We start from the raw sequence: 20,776 nt of genomic DNA, 5'->3' as shown, positions 1-20,776 counted from the left end.
TATACGTTTGTCTTTTATCACAAAATCAAAACAATATGAACACAACCGGTTAAAGGAAATTCAATGTTTTCCATTTGCATACAAATTTTAAAATAAAATTTAAATGCATCAAAATAAAAATCCTTAAAAAATAAACCTTTGTCTGAGCAGATTTAATTTTTATACAGCTAAACTAAAAACTCAAACTGGATATTTTCTTAGGAATATTGTTTTCCGTATCACTTTACATTGTTTCCATTGTGTTTTAAATTCCCTTCAACAAAGGATGTGACGATTTTGTGGTGCATAAAATGTATATGACATATATACACACACACATACATATATGCATTTGTGTGTGGAGAGGAGGAGTGGTGCAGTGTGGCGGAAATAAAACCAAGATGGGAGGATGAAGACAGGCTGAGGAATGAAAAGTGAGAGACAGTGACCACACACACACAACAACACACACACACACAGCCTGAAAGATTTTAATGAAATATCATGTCAGAGCTCTGCCACCGGCCACATCTCCATCAACCAGAGGAAATGAACAGAGAGAGAGAGAGAGAGAGAGAAATAAAGAGAGATAGAGAGAGAAAGTGCACAGTTTGGTTTGTCTCTATTAGACAAAGATAGACTGGTGAATTGTTACCTTATTTCAGTAGATCATATAAACTCAGAACACTTTCTAAATGTAAACACAATCTAAATGAAAATATACAACCATTATTATTTTTATTAATAATAATAATAATAATAATAATAATAATAAAACTGCTTGTATAGAGGTGAAAAATTATATGCATATATCAAAGACACTGGTTTTAATACTTTCCACTGGGTGAAAATAATTATTGCAGACTGAATATTATAAGAACCACACTGAACTCCAGACATAAAAAAAAATAAATGAAAATGAATCAGTTAAAATTAAATAAATAAATAACTTCAAAATAAATAAATAACTAAGACTATGAAAATAAAATGTAAAAATAACTAAAAATAAAAAATAATTTTAAAACTGAATAAAATAGCTAAAAATAAAATAACCAAAAATAACTGAAAATCACTTCAAAACTTAACAGCTAATAAGGTAAAAATAACAAATAAAGAAACACATACAAAATAAAACACCTGTATGGTCACGAGGAAACCAAATCAAATAACAAATTAAAACTTAAGTAAAATAAAAAGCAGAAATCTGAACAGCATAAAAATGTGAGTAAGTTGTATGTGATGTGTGGTATAATGCCTGACGTGTTAATTATCCCTCTGTAGATGCTGACACAGTGCGGATGAAGCGTGCAGGTTAATGGTGTGTTTCTAAAGCCACGCTGTCATGCAGATGAGAAGGATACACTGATGACTGTAATTTCTGCTCATCATAACACACAAATGAAGCTGGACAAACATCAGCAGTTTCTGTTTCGTAAGTGATTTAGACTATAAACAAATATGCAATTTAATCATCTTGACGGCATGTTTAATGTTGATACTGAAACAAGGATTTTGTTCTCATATTTATGAAATATCACCACTTGCACTGTGAAAAGCATGCATTATTTATTTATTTATTTAAAGTTTATTTAACAGGGACCATACAAGCAAACATAGTTACAATACAAAGCCTGTAACTGATGTGCAGCATATAGAGATTATAGCTAGTGCTAATTTTCAACTCCTGTCCATGGTTGGGCATTTCTAAGAACATTATAAAACAAATACATACATAAAAACAAGAAATACTACAAAACTATGTATATATAGATATACACATATACACATACACATACACACATACATACATACCTAATCATACACAATTATAACAACAATTAAAAATGTATACAATTTTGATTTGTCTTTAGCCAGAGCTTAATCCTGGAAGTGAACTTTTTGAAGTCAGATATGGCCTTAATATCAGATGGTAATGCATTCCATAGCCTACAGCTCTTAACAGAAAAGGCAGTCTGTGCAAAGCTTGTCCTACAGTATGGTATTGTACAGTTATGATTTGTACTAGTTCTAGTAACTCTTTGGTTGTTCTGTATTTCAATAAATTTACTAAGAGGCTCAGGTGCTAAATTATTAATACACTTGAAGATTAATTTTAGGAAACATAAATTACTAAAGCTTTCAAAGCTTAATATTTTATATTTCTCCAGTATGTAACAGTGATGATAGCGGATTGGCTTTTTATCCATAATTTTTATTGCTCGATTGTAAAGTGAACCAATGTGTTTTGTTGCAGACGGAGCTGCTTGCCCCCAAACTGTCATGCAGTATGAAATATGTGAAAACACCATAGCATGCATGTACAGTAGGGCAGCCTGATTTGGTATATAGTGTCTGATTAATTTAAAACAGTTGAGATTTCTTTGTATTGTTTTAGAGATTTTCTTGATATGTTTAGTAAAATTAAGTTGAGGATCTATAACCAATCCAAGGTATGTGAATTCTGTTACAGATTGAATTTTTTCATTTTGCAAGTTAACTTTAAATCTTTTATTTAGATCAAGTTTCTTAATAGAAAAACACATAGAGACTGTCTTTGTAAAATTTAGCACCAACTGATTTTGATTGAGCCACTGTCCGACATCAGCCATATATGCAGAGAGAACATCAGCAGCCAACTCTGGTGACTTAGCGGGTGCATAAAGAACTGCATCATCTGCATAGAGCTGGAAGTTGGCGCCTGAACAGTGTAATGGTAGGTCATTAATAAAAAGACTGAACAACAAAGGACCAAGTACGGAGCCCTGTGGTATGCCCCTTTTGATGTTCAAGAGTGAGGATTTTTCCTGGTCAACTTTAACACACTGTACTCTAGCCTGAAGATAAGACGCAAACCACTGTACTGCCTTAGTAGAAAAATTAAAAGATGACATTTTAGTTAAAAGTAAACTATGGTTGATTGTATCAAATGCCTTTTTAAGGTCAAGGAAAACAGCTCCCACCACATCACCCCTATCCAGTGATTTCTTTACATTTTCAATAAAACAGCAGTTTGCAATTTCAGTGGAATAACCTGATCTAAAACCAAACTGCTGTGAGTGGAGGAACTGATTGGCTTCTAAGTGATCAACCATTTGTGCTGCTACAACTTTCTCAATAACTTTAGATAAAATAGGTAAAATAGATATGGGACGATAGTTACACATAGAGTCCTGACTTCCTGATTTAAATACTGGCACAATTACTGCTTTTTTCCATCCTAAAGGAAATGTACAGGTTCTTATAGAAAGATTTACAAGATATGTAAGAGGTTTAACTAACACTGTTACATATTTTTTTAAAAACCAACTATTCATCATATATAAATCATTTGTTTTGGAATTAGACAATTTATTAATAATTTCTAAGATGTTTGTCTCCGGAACCTCTGTAATATGAAATGAATCTACAGAAGTCACTCCAGTTGTATAATTGAGGTCTTTAGATTCAAAATCTTTTATTAGTTCTTCTACTGATTGCACAAAATATGAATTTAATTCATTAGCCATAACGGCGTTATTATTTATGTTCTTTCCATTTATGTTAAGTTCCTTCATCCCCTGTTTATTTGGTTTATTAGTCAGATTGTTTCTCCAGATGGAATTATTATTGCCTTTAGAATTACCTATAAGTTGAGTATAATATGAAACTTTTGCTTTACGTAGTTCTAACACCACTTTATTTCTTAGACTTTTGTAGGTTAACAAATCAGTATTCATTTTTGAGCATAATGATTTTTTCAGAGCCAGATCTCTCTTCTTCATAAGCTTTCTGATTTCATTACTTATCCATGGTACAGTGTCTTTCTTTCTACATCTTTTTTTTATTAGAAATTTGTCTATTAATCCTGAAATAGCTGTAGTCATAGAATTACAGCACTCATCTACATCATCCACAGCCATGATCTGCTCCCAATTTAAGTTATTAAGTTCTCTTTCGAACTGCACAGTTTTAGCTTCAGGAATGATAAATGATAATTTATCACAACCAGATTTGCCAAAATACTGTAGCCGCTTTCTGGTCAGTTTTCTAACTGTCAGAATCATGTTGTGGTCTGAGAGACCTGTTATCAGATTGTACGTCCTCGTTATATGTTCTGGTTTATTGGTAAACGCCATATCAATCAGGGTCTTGGTCTGCCTTGTTATCCTAGTGGGCCCTTTAATCATTTGTAGATAATTAAATTTTGTCATAATTGTTTTTAATTTTTGTTTACCACTTTTTCCCAACCAATTAATATTAAAATCACCATACCATACAGTTTCTCTATAAGAATCAAATTGCTTAGCAACAAGACTTAATTCATCATAAAAAGCAGTGTTATATGAAGGTGGGTTATAAATAACAACAATATTAAAATTCATTGTAGGTGATAAAATAACATTCAAAGCTAGACATTCCAGAGTTGTTTTCAATTCAACTATGTGACATTTAAATTTATCTTTTATGTATATCAAAACTCCTCCCCCCTTGCCTGTATTTCTGTCCTTTCTGAAACATTGATATCCAGCAATGTCTATCATATTATTTGGTATATTACTGTGAAGCCAGGATTCTGTTAAACAAAGATAATCCAAATTTGAGTCCAAGAGGAGTACAGAGATCTGATCCCTTTTGGAAATTAGGCTGCGAATGTTTAAATGTCCGCCTAATATTCCTTTCGGTTTACACTTAACGTCCCAGAGTACTCTAGCGTGATTCACAGTTTGGAAAAATAGATATTGTTTTTGTTTTTGTACAGCACTAAAGCCAGAGCCATTCAAGTGCATTCCCGGTTCAATCCCCGAACATGGATCCATCAGACGGGGTGACTCACCGGACTTGTTGCGGTCGGTTGTACACAGGCAGCTAAGACTAGGTGTATAACTGTATAACAAGAGCAGCACCTGGTGTACAGAACAGAAACTGTCTCCTGAAAAAGCAATAGTTCATAGTAGTCAAGTTTTAACCTTAAAATATCAGTTAGCAGATCTTCAAGCTTGTAGAAGTTGCTTAAGAAAAAGATGAATTAAACATGAGTGTAAACTGCTGTTCAAAAGTTTGGGGTTGGTACATTTTTAAAAATGTTTTTAAGCTCTTCTGCTCACCAAGGCTACATTAGTTTGGTTCAAAATAAAGGTAAATTGTGAAATATTACATTTTAAAATAACTGTTTTCCATTTGAATATGTTAATGTATTTTATTTCTGTGATGTACAGCTGAATTTTCAGCATCATTCCTCCAGTCTTAAGTGTCACATGATCTTCAGAAATCATTCGAATGATTTGCTGCTCAAGAAACATTTCCGATTGTTATTAGAGTTGAAAACAGTTTTGCTTTTTTTTTGCATTTCTTCGAAAAACAATCTTTTGTAACATAATACATGTCTTTAGTCACTTTTGATCATTTTAATGCATTCTTGTTGAATAAAAGTATTAATTTCTTTAAAAAAATAAATAAAATAATTGCTGACGCCAGATGGTACTCAATGATAATAGACCGCTACAGTGGAGAGAACGAATTCTTTGTTCTCTCAATGAAATGAAAAACAAACAGCAGCACTGATAAAGGTCCAATGAAGCTTTTATTTGTAAGGCACCATAAATACTTCCTTACTGCTCAATCTCTCATAGTAAATGTTTTAACCTTTTTTCTTCCAACAATCATCTTTAAATGAAGTTATAATAGCACAAACAACATACATTTCCATCAAGAACATCATGTTACATACAACACACGCACATTTAAAAAAAAAAAAAAAAAAAACTACTACAAAGCTTCAAAATGTGGCAAATATCAGATGAGAACTGTCCGAAGACGGAGGCTTCAGGAATCGCTCGTGTCAGTGGATTTACAGAACGCTTTTTCAGCTGATGTTCATGAGATTGAGACCAAGTCAGAACCTCTGAACAAATCATTTACCCTTTAGCAACTAGAACTAGTCGAGACCAGCCAGTGCTACGCACAACTGAACAAAGCAGAGCGGAAATGTTCGATTTGACGACTAAATGATCAGAGATTTCTGTATAGCCTGGGCCACATACACCATAAACATAGCTTTATACATACAAAATTGTTTACAAAATTAAATGTATATTGATATATTTATACATGATGTATATAAATTGGCAGACAGTTTTTGAAATCAAGCAAAAACATCTAAAGAATAAAAGTCAGAAAACTTAATTTAGAGATTAACGTAAGAAACCAAGGGCTCAACGGTGAGCGTTTCTTAGCATACATCAATCAGCACTGGTGTACTGAAAAACAGAAAATACAAAAGCATCATGGGACAAACTAATACTCCCTAGACACATACGAGAAATAAATGTCCAGGAATGCACAATCATAAAATACCCACAATGCACCAGTGCCTATGTACAACCTTAGGTAGTCTTGTCTTTAAAACAGCCTGGAATACTAGCATACTAAGTACTGTGTGCCGCATTGGGATGAGCTCGTCATTTTGCAGGTTTCATTCAGCAAGTAGTGTCCATGTAAAAAAAAAAAAAAAAAAAAAAAAAAAAGGTTATTCTGCAAATCACGGTTAGATTTATTAAACTGCCTTAAATTATGACAGCTACTTTTTTATTAAGAAAAATTGTGAGCACTGATATACTGGTAATGCTTTACAATAAGGTTTCACTTGTTAACTATATTAGTTGAAATGAACAATACTTCTACAGCATTTATTAATCTTAAATGTCAATTTCGATGTTTAGGGATGAATTATTCAAATCAAAAGTTCTATCTGATAACTTAAACTAACATGAACATTATCGAAGGTTAATAAGAGTGTTAAAAATCCATTGTTCATATACTTAATGCATTAACTAATGTTAACAAACGAGACCTTATTGTGAAGTATTTTATCTTAGAGATTTCAATAACTTCATTTAAACAATAGTTATTGAGATAAAAAAAAATATTTCAAAAGTAAAAGTAATTTCATTACTGTATTCTTATTATTATATTATATAAGAAATACATTTCAGTCTTAAATCTTGATTTTTTTTGTTTGCATTTTAGTTTAATTATTTTCATATTTATAGCTACTAATAACATCATTTTAGTCAATATCAACCAAAAAGCTAAAAACTACTGAAAACCACTGCTGTAGTAGTAGTATGATAGTATGCCATTTCAAATAACCCAATACATCTGCACCAATCCTTCAGCACACACACACTCAGTGGCTGCCACCTGCTGGACAAACATGAAACCACATTCACTGCAAGCCAGGATGACACAGAAAAGATTCCAGGATGTGGGTCTGAACTGGGAATATCTCTGGGTGTTCTGGGGCCTGTCACTTTCCTACACAGATGCTTGGTTTCAGATGGTTGCCAAGGCATTGGTATGGTTGCTAGGGTGTTCTATTGTTTTAGCATGTTGCTATGCCACTAACAGAACATTCTGGGTGGTTGTTTAAGAGTTATGAATGATGCATTGCTATGCAAACGCTAGGGCATTTGGATTGGTTGCTGCCGTCGTTATTTGGAAGTTGTTCTAATTGGTTGTTTTGTGCACTGCTGTGTTTGAGGTGGTTGCCAGGGTGGATATGCAGTTGCTAGGATGTTACGAGGTGGTTGCTAGGCCTTTCTGGATAGTTGCCAAGGTGGATGTGTGTTTTAGATGTTTCGAATGTTTTGAGTGTTTTATAATAAAAACGGTGTTTTGTTGTTTTGGTTATTCTCAATGGATCCGTATAGTAGCATGTACAGTCAGGTTAAGGAAGCAGGTTTAGAGATCTTCCTCTGGTCCTGTTTGGTATCGCAGCTGAACTGGTGCTTATTTATATTAAAAATGCTCTAAACATTAATAACAATATTAATGCTACTGTTGCTAGAGTGCTACCAGGCCAATCTGGTTAATTGCCAAGGCATCGCTCGTTGTGTTTGTTTGCACATGTGTGTTTGGAGTAGTTGCCAGGGCAGTTTTGTAGTTGCTAGGGTGTTGCTATGTGGTTGCTAGGGTCTCACTCTGTGGTTGCTTGTTAATGCACTATGCAAAGACTTGGGCATTTGATTAGTTGCTAGGGCGCTGCTGTGCTCTTGCCAAGTTGTTTGGAGTGTGTTTAGAAAAGTGGCCAGGGCCGCTATACAGTTACTAGAGCATTGGATGATGCATCATGAAGACTATTATATTCAGGTCTCTGGATACGATTTGGGTCTCTCGGTCAATATCTATGGCATTTTTTCATCCATTTTATTGACTGCCAAGAAAAACCAGAAGTCAAACTTACAGTAATAATACAGCTCTCCTCAACAAGACACACAATTTGAGGTATGTTACATGCTGAAGTTTAATACTCCGGGTTAGGGGTCTGTTCAAATCACTAACCCCAAGTACGAGCAATAGTTCTAGAGCCTTAGCAAACATCACTAATTAAAAAACAAAAATTAAGTCAAACAAAATTACAGAATAAAGATTTGCAGTGTGAACAGAGAGAGAGAGATAGAGAGAGAGTGAATCAGACCCAATCCTCTGAGACGATCCCTCCTCCTCTCTTTCTGCACCCCGTCATGACAGAATCAAACTGTCTCTGTGGAGGCTAGTCGGATTTGTCGGCGTCCTCGTCACGGTGGCCGTCAGCCGCGTCGCGGAAGCTCTTTTCCTCCTTGGCCAGGTGCGCGTGGGATGCGAGGATGCTGGACAGAGACAGGAGGCCGGAGTTGGAGGTGACGGCGGGCAGGGAGTGCTGAGTCAGGCCCAGGGGCAGATGGGTCATGGGTAACGCTAAACCCTGAAGCTGAGAGAGCTGGTGAACCTGAAGCTGCTGCTGCGTTTACACAGACAAACATCCATGGAGGTTAGGGAGAGATCACGTACAACTTTCATATGAACTTGACTTAGCCACAAACGACTTGATGACAAAGCCACATTACTGTACATTTAATTATAGTGATACTATTTTGCAGAATAAATATACTCTGATTACTTTGAATTTACAAGACTTACTGACAGGAACATAACAATTTTAATGTACTTTTTATGTTGCAGTTTATTTTATCACCGTTTTCGCTATTATTTTGCTTTGCGAATATAAGGAAATCTAGATTTATTTAGTAGCAAAAACAGGTTTAGTGTTAGGCTTGGTTTCTTTGAAACTGTACATGAGTCATGCAAACATAGATCTATGATTGAAAGATATGCTTGTGTCATCATTGCTCAAATAATATAAAATGGAAATTTTAATATTTTTTTAGGCCCTACACAATAACACAAAATTGACCATTGTGATGTCCGTACCCGAATAATTGAGTTCATCTCAGGAGGGGTGACCTGTTTGGCTCGCTCAATCGCTCCCAGGACCTGCTGCTGGTGCTACTCACACACACACACACACACACACTTATCTCAGCATGCATTAAATCTCTTCAGGTAAAGGAACAATGAACAAAACCCAACTAAGGCCTCTTTGGTCCATAAAAGCAACCAATGACACAAAGCAGCAGCACATTTATGTCACTAATGAAGCTGAGGGTCATTATAGAGAATATGTCATATATAAATCACAGTCTGACCTCTTGAGACAGGTAAGGCAACACCTGAGCACAGATTCCGTTCAATCTCTTCACAATCTCGGCCTGTGGACAGAACACAAGCACATCTCATGGGTTTACATCCATTAATAAGGTAGCTGGGGATGCGTTACAGGCTGCTGATGTTGCACAGAAACACACAGTCATGATAATGCATGCTGACCAACCGTGTTTTAGAAAAGATGCTACTGAATCTAGGAAGCTGCATGTGTATAAACCATATAAATAGACTTATGGTTTAAAGAAAACTGCTGATTTTACACAACTATCAATCTAAAGATCGACATATCCTCCTGCCATATTTAATTCTTAAATATTTTGACACATAGAATAATACTTAATAACTTTCCACCACATTTAATGCAGAAAATATGCAATGGTACAACATTCAGATTCTCACCTGCTTGTGCATTTCAATGTTGAGTCCGTATGACATCTCATAATACTGCAGTCAGAGGAACAGGAAAGAGAAGACAATAGAGGCAAGAGAAATCACACTTCTAAATATATTCAAATAGAGAACAGTTCTTTTAAAACGGTAGTAATACCTCACTATTTTAACATTTTCAGCAACAGATAACATGATAGCTGCACATTTAATCATTCACATTTTGGGACATTTGCTACAAACATCAGTTTTCTTGACACTTCCGAGCGAGCCGACCCTGACCCGACTGTGATTTGGGCTCATGGTAAGGAGCTTTGCTCTGGGCTAAAGACACAGCTGTTCCAGACACGCATTCACATCGATCCGTCAGCAAGACGTCAATACACTTGTGCACACTTACAACTCATCATACAACTGATCGATGAGACGCTTGTGTATGAATTACTGCAAATGCCCACAGGGTTACAGGCAAAATCAAAAAAGAAAAAAATATTCAAATCACATGAAAAATAACTTATAGAAGAACTAAAGCCAAAACAAAACTCAATTCACAATTCAGACATTTCTTCTCAGCATCAATAGTTTATATCCTTCCAAGCACGAATTGTGCAATAAAAAAAGTTGCAATTATTATTTTTTATACCGTGGTGGGAACAGCTTCCATATGATCTGTGTATAACTGATAAAACATGCATGCATTACTCACCATTATGTAATGACGCTGCATTTCAGATTTCTCACTCGCCAGTTTATCACATTCCAGCTTCAGACTGAAAAATACAAGACCAGATGAGATGCATTACTCATCTTGCAAATTAAGTTACATGATGCTTCTTTGAGTAATGGAAACGTGGAGAAGTTTCCAGGGTTTGAATGACACCGCCTGTATATGACAGCATCAAGATTTACATTTCACCATAAAACACACACACACACACTTCATTGAGGCTGTCAGCTGCACTTCACCTCAATTTCTCTCTCTCTCTCAAAGCGATAAAAAAAAAAAAAACAAGAAGAATTCTGCACCATTCTATCACCATGACAACCAGTTTCCTGTCTGGACTGACTGATGAAAGCTTGTGATTGGCTGGTCATGTCTTTAGAAGAATGCAATAACAAAAGAATGTATGATTTTCTCCTTCATATTCAACTTTCTTTATTAAATACTTTGTGTTACATGTACATTACCATTTAAAATTTTGGGGCTGGCAAGACTTTTTTCTTAAGTCTCTTGTGCTCACCAAGGCTGCATTTATTTGATCCAAAACACTGTAAAATAATATTAAATATTACAGTTTAAAATAACTTTTCTTTTTCAATATATTGCAAAATATAATTTATTTCTGTGATGCGCATCTGAGTTTTCAGCATCATTACTTCAGTCTTCAGTGTCACATGATCTTCAGAAATCATTCTAATGTGCAGATTTACTACTGCTTTGAAAATTTTATTTTTCAATCAACTGAATGCATCCTTGCTGAATATAAAATTTTCTTTAAAAAAGAATACAGTACTATATATCTTTGATTAAGCACTATGAAATTATAATCTGACATTAGTGCACATCAATTAGCTTTGATGTCATCTATATGCTAATGTACTCCTAAAAGTTGACAAAATAAACTATGCTGTTTATGCATTTAAATATTACAATTCATTCTATGCTTGGAAACTGGTTTATGGTCTAATTTTGGACATAAAAATGTACAAATGCACTGTAGAATGTGAACGTCCCTCCCCCAACACCACCTGCCACTGACTAGCAGTAGTAAATCATGCTTTATGACTGAGATGTAAACTAAAGCCGACTGACTACTTAAAACAAATGACTCGTTTTAGAATCAGCCCATCCTGACGCAATCAACAAGAGAGAAAACTGCAACCGTCAGGCCATTTTATGAGGTCTTTAATCACTTAAGCAATAATAAGAACAATATTATGCAATCAGAAGCAGCTCCGCAGAATAGTTCCTCATTAATTAGCATTACTTGTGTGACATGGAGCTGTCAGACGAAGCGGCCGTGATTTGGTATTAAACAGCTGAGCAGAGTTACAGCCTATCGATGCTGGGAATGAATATTCAGCAAAGTCTAAGTAAATCAAACACCAAAAGCACTACAGTGTGTTCTGAACGATCTTAAAAACATCAACACGTTTGACTGTTTATCCTTCTCCATTTCCCTCTTCCTTCCTCCGTCCGTGGTTGTTCTGATGTGATCGCTCTTATCTCTGCTGCTGACAGATGATGACAGGAAGCTTTTCCGGGTGGGGCTGTGTTCACACTATTTGACGTCCCAGAGAGGAATTCACACGGACAGGGTGTTTTTAGGGTGTAGAGTGAAAGTGTGCTTCTTAGGGTTGTGTTGAATGTGCGTTAAATAACGGTTCAACTTATTTTGTGTGTATGAATGGATTAACTATGCTCATGGTTAATGTTTTTTTTTATGTAAAAAGTCTCTTCTGCTCACCAAGTCTGCATATATGTGATAATTTTTAAAAAATATAACTACATTTAAAAAAAACTATTTTCTATTTTAATATATTTTAGAATGGATTGTATTCCTGTGATGCAAAGTTGAATTTTTCATTACTTCAGTCTTCAGTGTCACATTACTTTTTTTTCCAACTTTCTTTTTTAATTGGTGATACATTTTTTTAGGATTCTTTGATGAATTACAAGTTCAAATGAGCATTTATTTGAAATAGAAACTTCTGAAACATTTTAAATGTCTTTAAGGTCACTTTTGATCTATTTAATGCATCCTTGCTGAATAAACTTTCACTGATTAAAAAAAAAAAAAAAAAACATACTTTTGGGACTTTTGAGCAGTATTGTACATGTGTTTGGTTTACCTGTGATACTGGGCCTGCAGGAACTGAAATTCATCTTTGATGCGATCACAAGAGTCTGACGTGGTGAATTTGAGCGACTGTGTCGATTGAGACGAAGCCTGAAAAACAAAGACAACAGATGAGAGATTGGATTCAACACAAACACTAAATATCCTGATGAATAACCTAGGGGTTGATCAACACAATGAACCAGAAAAGATTTTCAAATGGTAAGACTCTTCCTCTGTGGTTAACAAGCTAAATTTAACTTAAACTGATGCTAAAATAAAATGCACAAAATGTTTGAACTATGAGCACAAAAAAAAGCAAACCCCAGCTATGATGAAAATCCTTTTGCTCAGAGTTATAACAACAACATTTCATTAATGCAAACAGGCATTACAGGGCCAGTGATTGCATCGCATGTTTGAGGTCAGCTGGTCAGGTCAGGCTGAAATTAAAGCTTCGTGCAAATAGAAAAGAAGGGCCATTGGCTTTTCACCTCCGACCTGCTTTTCCAGAGGTCACTGGCTTGTGAACTTTAAGACCAGACAGACAGGAACAACACAAACCATCACACATTACAAAGAGAGAAACGGGATACGCATCTGTGTTCAGTGTGCTTTATGGTCACACAGCCATCTGAAAGCAGATATACATAGATACTGCTGGATGTGTGTGTGTGTGTGTGTGTGTGTTTAAACACAATTGGCCCCCAGAGGAGAAACACACAGACTGAATAAAAACATCTCAGCAGGGAATGCTTGCTTCACTCCCCCCCATCTCTGCAGAATCATTTGTCAATGTGCATGTCTTGTGAATTAACATTTTTACAATGCAGATTCAATTATTTTCTGTTTTCTTGAATGATGCCAACTGTGTGTATTAAGAACTAAAGAATTTTATATACAAATATTTATGAATTACATTTATAAAAAAAAAAAAAAAAAAAAAAAAAAGCATATGGAAAAAATGCCTCTGATAAAAGTGTCTAAATGAAAATGTAAATACTTCTGTTCATACTTCTATCCTATTCCAAACTGTTCTTTGTGACTTCTATCCAGAGAAAATAAAAAAAAATAAAGGTTAATTCACCTAGCTTTGGGTGATATTATTGACCTGTAGACTTGCACCTTAATGCAGAATTCAGTTAAAATGCATGTTTTTTTCTCTCTTCATTCTCTTTATAAGCAGAACTATCCACTTCATGAAAAGACACTGAAAAGGTTTAAGGTTTTAACTGAAGCACTTTTCTCAACTCCTCCCTCACATTCCATCCCGTCATGTCTCTCTTCCAGTAGATGATAGTGTCTCCAGGGGCAGGAGAGATGTGTGTGTGTGTGTGTGTGTTTCAGTAAATCCCTCTAGTCTATCCCTGCTATTAGAAATCAATTAGAGAAGGAGAAACAGCAGCAAGACCTGTGAGCGCTGAACACATGGGGCTGTTCCTCCTCCTCCAGCGTCCTTCTCAGTGTTATTATGCTTTATTAGCATGACATTACGACACTAAACCTTAGTCAGAACACCTTTAGCCAAGCACACGCTACAGGACAGAAGGTCACAGACTCAAAGACTCCGTGTTCGGTTTTGTTGTTTTGCAATAAATAGTTTTTACACTCATTTGCACAGAACAATTGCAAAAGACAAATAAGATTTTTTTTTTTCTGCTTGAGCTTCACAATGCCTTGCTTTCTTTTGCTTGCACAAAAACTGCTGTAGCGTCTGCAAATAGTGCACACACTACAAGATCTGCAACTTCTTGCAGACTAAAAAAAACACGATCCTGAAATGCACTCTTAGTGTTAAAAATGTAAAATAGCACTGTGAGTTTAACACAAGCAAACATCATATATTCTTAAATATACTCCATCATATTTTATTTTTTATTATAAAAATTAAATTAAATAAAAATATAAAAAATAAAAAGCTTTAAAAATTAAACAAATAAAAATGAAAAGACTCTAGAACAAAAAAAAATAATACAAAAAAAAAATAATGGAATTGGAATATAAAAATAAAATCTTAATTAAATATAAATTCATGAAAATTTAATAAAAAAGCCTCTATCATACAACAGAAAATAAATAAGTTTCCATATAAAAAATACAAATATTAATAAATTGAAGCTTCTATAGACTGGAACTGAAAAAATAATAAATGGAAACAAAAAGCATCTAGAATAATAAAAAAAAAAAAAAAAAAAAAAAAGAGAGTAGTAAATCAAATCTTTCTCTCCTCTGGCGGCTGGCAGGGCTAAAGGCTCTGCTGTTACACCCTTTGTGATGCTAATGAGGGACTTTGGGCTGAGTGACCCAGACATCTGCTTCACACACACAGACACACACACACACACACTTACAGCCCTCAGGCTCTTATCTGCTTTTTTCGTCTCCGAAATTGCTGCTAGTGTGTGTGTGTGTATGTGCGTGTGTGTTATAGTAGCAAAGGAAGTGAGATGTTTCAGGGGGGAGCTGAACACCACAGACAAAAAACGCCTCACAATTACACTCAAGCTCATGTGTGAAAGCATACAGATATTCATACATACATATATATATATATAAATAAATGTGTGTGTGGTTTCACAGTGTGACTGATCTTTCAGCGGTTCACTTACACATCTGCAGCAGCGGCGAGGTGTGGTGTGTTGGCGGTAGCTGTACACACAGATAACACACAAGAGTATGTGTGTGTGTGATTATTCCAGAGAATATGAAAGTGTGTGTGTGTGTGTGCGCGTGCTGGAGGGATTAACCTCTCTCTCTGTTGGGGGTGTTGTAGTGAGAGGGGGGTCTTGTTAATTCAGTTGTCCTTAATAATGTCTTCCAGAGCCCTGTCCACCCTCACAACACAATACACACATAATGAACCCAGACTGCTCTGTGTGTGTGTGTGTGTGTGTGTGTGTGAGAGAGAGAGAGAGAGAGAGAGAGAGAGAGAGAGACAGAGAGAGAGAGAGAGAGAGAGAGAGAGAGAGAGAGAGAGAGACAGAGAGTATCATGCTAAAAAGAAACACAAGGGAAAAACATTTAAAAATGGATTCAATGTGATACAATGTGGTTGCAAGTTGCTATGCATTTTTTAGGGAATTGTTTGCTAGTCCAAGTCAAAAGAAATCTCTACAAGAAGTCATAACAGTTTATAATGCAAAATCATAGATAAATAGAAAACTAACCATGAAGCCAGAGCTCTAGACAAACCGTGACACAGGCCTGAGTGAGAAGCAGCAGGACACAGTGATTACATTTCATTTTCAAAGGAAATGTCCCAGAACCAAAAAAAGGAAGAGTACTGTGTTTGTGCTGATCATTTTACACCAGAAAGCCTCTCAAACAAGAGTCAGCTCAGTGCTGGTGTTGAGCAAAGGTTGCTTCTGAAAGAGGGATCGATACCGATGCTTTGTGTGCGGACGTCCAGACAAAGTGAGCATCACGCATCAGATTTTGTTTTCCAAAAGAGTTTCTTGGTTCTCTGGAAATCTAATGTTGCTGAAGCTATCATTGTCCCTGTCTGTTTTCACTAATGCTGCCTTCACGTGAATCTTGCTGCCCTAGTTCAAATCATTAACTTGTGTAGTATGACCAATAATAACAGTGCTGCTAACCTTAGCAAACACCACGACACAAGGACATGTGATGAGAGAGAGATATGACTGATATGGGACTGAAACACACACACACACACACACACACACACACACAGCTGGCTTCCTGATTTCAGAATTCTGAAGTGAAATATACAGATCTGTGACATCACAACATGAGCGGAGAACAGAAATCACATGTCTAGTGGCTCAGTTATACCATCACAAGAACAAGCTGAAAGAAGACGAATCACTCATTTCCCAGAAGACGACGATTGACCTACAATCAGTCTTTCTGAGAACTTCCTGATGAATCATCACACTAATAACAGATATTCAAACAACCATGTGATGTTGAGACGTTATATGGTTCTTTGGATCCTTCTAAAGCTCTTGACGATTGGTTATAAAGTCTTCAGATCAGTGTTTTGGTTTCTGACTTCTTTAAAGCACTGGTACTGTACGTTGATGATTTTCTAAAGCACTAGAGAATAAACGCTTCTTTGTGCATGGAGTTCAGACGGTCCTCGATGAAGTAATCTCTAAGTGCTTTGCTTTGGCTCATAACCACAAGCAAGCAGAAGCAAACGCTGGTTCTACTTGGAACATTAATTTTTACGACTTTACGAAAAAGGAAAAAAGGAAGGAACACAAAACAATGACCAAAACAAAAATGTTTTCTCAGCAGAAGACGGCTGCTGAATTCAGAGAAATGGAGTCTGTTTTCGTCCATCATCTCCACGGAGTTGAAGAGTTCAGATGGAGAGAGGAAGATGATGGTCAACACAATCTGACGAAGAGCTGCTTACGGTCACCAAACCCATCTGAGGCAGTAATCCCTACCCATAATCCACTGGACCTGAATGATGACCACAAACAAGCCGAAAAGGACCAGCAATTGGATTAAGAGTAATGGTTTCTAAAACACTTCATTCAGAATTTTGAAATTATTTTGAAAATAAATCATTCTCAAATGACTGTGAGCACAAGCGCCACTGTTTTCAGCCAAATATTAGTCCTGTGAAGCATTTGTCCCACAACAAGTTCTTAAATCCATCGACCAGAAGTCTGTTTTTAAGTAACTTCAGAGGTTTGAGAAGACAAACTGATCCTGAATTCCAAAGAACACAGTAAATCTTTGAGGCTAAGATTAAACGGAGCAGTCGGCTGTAACTCCTAATCCAAGATTTGGGATCCCGCAGTAAATCCGGCTGATTCCCTTCTGCTGAAATCTCAGAGGTTTAAGATCAAAGTTTGTTCAGTGTACTTAAGAATTCATCAGCGGCAGTAAGACATGTCAAAATAACGACTTTAACATGGTCTTTTTTTGCTCTTGAGGTATTAATCTGTTCTTTTTTGACACCAGAGCCTGGTCAACAACAACAAAAAGTCTTCAAGTAATGTCACTGCCGTACTTTGGAAAACAATCCAAATAGGTTTAAACCAAAATTCTCTACAAACTAAATAAACTGACATTACAGATGTTGACATTTAGACTGACATTATACATTTAAGAATATATTATGTATTAAAAATACGTGTTTTAATTATTTAAATTTAATGTTATATTTAAAAGTGTGCATACATGAAGATGAACAAAAATAAAAAATATATGTTTTAACTAATTGAATGGATTATTATTTATGGTTTGAGCATGTTATGGGTTTTTAATTATCACTTAATGAATCTATAAGGCTATATCAATACCAACAGGAAACACCATCATTTACAAACTACAAAGTGAAATATTAAATGCAGGACTTGTTTCAGGATGTTTCTCAAACTCAGATTTCAGATTCATGTTCTCCTAAATCTCCACTCTGAATTAACAAAAGGGCCTCAATAAGAGACACCCCCAAATCCATCCACTCGTGAGGTTTTCATTTAGCGTCCCTGTGTTTGTGTTCACATGCGTCTGTGTGCACATGTATAAAAAAAGAAAAAAGAAAAAAAGGCAATTAGGCTTGAATGCAAACACAATAATGACTGGGGACTCATTAACACAAGCTGCCCACTGTGTGCACAGGAACAATTCATGGAAACGACACAATTAAGCCTCTACAGGGAGGGAACCAGGCAACTGGTGTGCAAACAAGCTCCTCCAACCCAACCTGAACCAGAAAAACAATCAGAAACACTTTCATTTAGACATGCTCCCTGCAAACCTGATATCAGAGTCATGATATAAAGACCAAACATGTGGAAGAAAATTAGCCAGAGAACAAAGAAACAAACATATTAAGAGGCAATTGCAATGATTGCAACTAAATAATATTTAGAGATTAAAAGTCTTCTAATATTTCTCTTGAGGTGAACTCTGAAGCAGATTTAGATGCTAAAATCTTAACATATTCCAGTGGTAATAAAACACTGATAAATATTGGTAAATCGATGCTTTCTTAGGCTCATTTTTACTTTTTACAGTGCATTCAAATAATATGATTTATGTAACTCTAGGCACTTCTACCAAAAACTTATATATATATATATATATATATATATATATATATATATATATATATATATATGGTAACACTTAAGTATAGGGTCCAATTCTCACTAATAACTACTTGCCTATTAGCATGACTATTATTAACATTTTGGCTGTTTATTAGTGCTTATAAAGTACATGTAATGCATGGCATCTATACTCTTACCCAATACCCTACACTTAAGAACTACCTTATAAACTATGAATAAGCAGCCAATTAGGAGTTAATTGAGGTCATAGTTAATGGTTAGTTAATAGTGAGAATTGGACCTTAAATAAAGTGTAACACACACAATGGTGTACAATGGTGATTCATGACATACTCGTGATGCACCAGAGATTATAATAATGTTAAAATGTAAATAACAAAGCTTATAAACACACACATATATACATATACACACACACACACACACATTATATATATATATATATATATATATATATATATATATATATATATATATATATATATATATATATATATAAACAGTTTAACATTATTATAATATCTAGTGCATCACATGAGTTTATCAAATATATATAAAATTGTTATTACCATTTCTGGTACAACATACTGTTGAAGTACTAATTGTAATACCACGATACTGAATCATTAGCATATTCAAATAGCATGGTATTTGTATGCAACGCCGACATATTTCAAAGAATAAAACAAAAACTTGACTTCCATATATAAAAAGATACATTTCAAAGTAACATCTGATACAATCACTGTACAATGCTACTGCCAGAGTACATTTTTGTAAGCGGATGCATCTAAAAACAAAGGTATTGCCATGGTTTTAACACTATTCCATTTTCACAAACACTGTATTCCCATGGTGCTTGTATAAAAAAATAAAATAAAAAAAAGACATTATAGAAATAAAAAAATTGTAATTTTGTGTAGGTTTAAGTGATTAAATGTCCACATCACCGGCTGTGTGGCATGAATGAAGGAGAATGAGAAGCTTACCGAGTGCCTGGCTTGTGGAAACATCATATCAGCCTGTTTTTTTTTTTGGTTTTTTTGCTTTATTCTCTTTCTGCAGATGGAATGAAACGGCTTTGGATGGATATCCTCTTTGTTTGCTCTAAACTGACGAGTCTGAAGGCAGAAAGGGCTTTAGTCTGCTCTCCTGAAGATATTTCCTGGCTGTGATCTCCAGTTTTCCTGGGTTTTGTTAAGCTTTACAAACCTAACGTAACGTTACATAAACTTCAGACAGCGCCTTTGGAACAACACAAACAACAATCAATCTTTACTACACTGTGTGACATCGCGGTTTCACGTGAGAAAAATGAATCTTCTGTTACAATAGGCCGATTAATCCACCGCCAGGCTGATCATACTTGTCGGATTTCCAGATGCAAGCTACCTGGCTAATGCTAACAGAGTAGTTTATATAGCAGGAAATGAACAAAATGCGTTTGAAAACGAGGAAAAACGTTACAATCTGGTCGTGTGTTCGCTAGTCGTGCGTGTGTCTGTCTATGCGCGGTTAAAGAGAAGACTGCGCTTGGAAAATCATGCCTCTTCCGCCGCTTCAGGACTCTTGATGCGACACGCTAAATTACAGAATCTACTACAGGAACGGCTTTACTCATGAATATTAATTACGCCGTGTGCGCGTTGCCTGCTTACCTTCCGGAGCGTATGTTTACGTTTTACTATATTTAGTTACTTGCTTAAATATTGATTTTTTTATTTAATGTAATTACCTGCGAGGGATGAGATTTCGCTTTATTGTGTTATTTTGCACTTCTTTGACAACACAAATATATATTTATTGTCATAGAAATCATAAAAATACAAGTACACACAGACACAAATAAATTAGTGTTTTAAGGTAAATATATGTGTAATGATATACTATTATTGCTTTTTGTTTATTTTAAGAATATGTACTTGGAAGACTTTTTTTGGTAGCGTTGAAATAATTAGAAGCGTTTGCGTTACAACCAATCCGAAAGGCGCA

The 20,776-nt window shown here is 35.3% G+C and overlaps 1 protein-coding gene across 2 annotated transcripts; it reads right to left on the bottom strand.

The window, feature by feature from the left end:
- Positions 1-5,520: 5,520 nt before the first annotated feature.
- LOC113112714 (amino-terminal enhancer of split-like) lies at positions 5,521-20,389 on the bottom strand. Of its 2 annotated transcripts, none has more exons than XM_026278500.1 (7): positions 19,774-20,389; positions 12,742-12,839; positions 10,595-10,658; positions 9,901-9,945; positions 9,483-9,545; positions 9,208-9,282; positions 5,521-8,737 (listed from the first exon to the last, which is right to left on the bottom strand). In XM_026278500.1, the coding sequence occupies exons 1-7, from the start codon at positions 19,798-19,800 to the stop codon at positions 8,510-8,512; spliced, it is 600 nt and encodes a 199-aa protein (XP_026134285.1). In that variant the 5' UTR covers positions 19,801-20,389; the 3' UTR covers positions 5,521-8,509. The 2 variants fall into 2 exon arrangements, with proteins under 2 accessions (XP_026134285.1, XP_026134292.1); XM_026278507.1 differs by having other exon boundaries at positions 5,521-8,734; positions 19,774-20,387.
- Positions 20,390-20,776: the final 387 nt, after the last annotated feature.

Source organism: Carassius auratus, chromosome 2, assembly GCF_003368295.1.
Source record: "Carassius auratus strain Wakin chromosome 2, ASM336829v1, whole genome shotgun sequence".
Lineage (NCBI taxonomy): Eukaryota > Metazoa > Chordata > Actinopteri > Cypriniformes > Cyprinidae > Carassius > Carassius auratus.
Note: the sequence above shows the minus strand (reverse complement) of the source record. Positions and strands in the feature narration are given on the sequence as shown.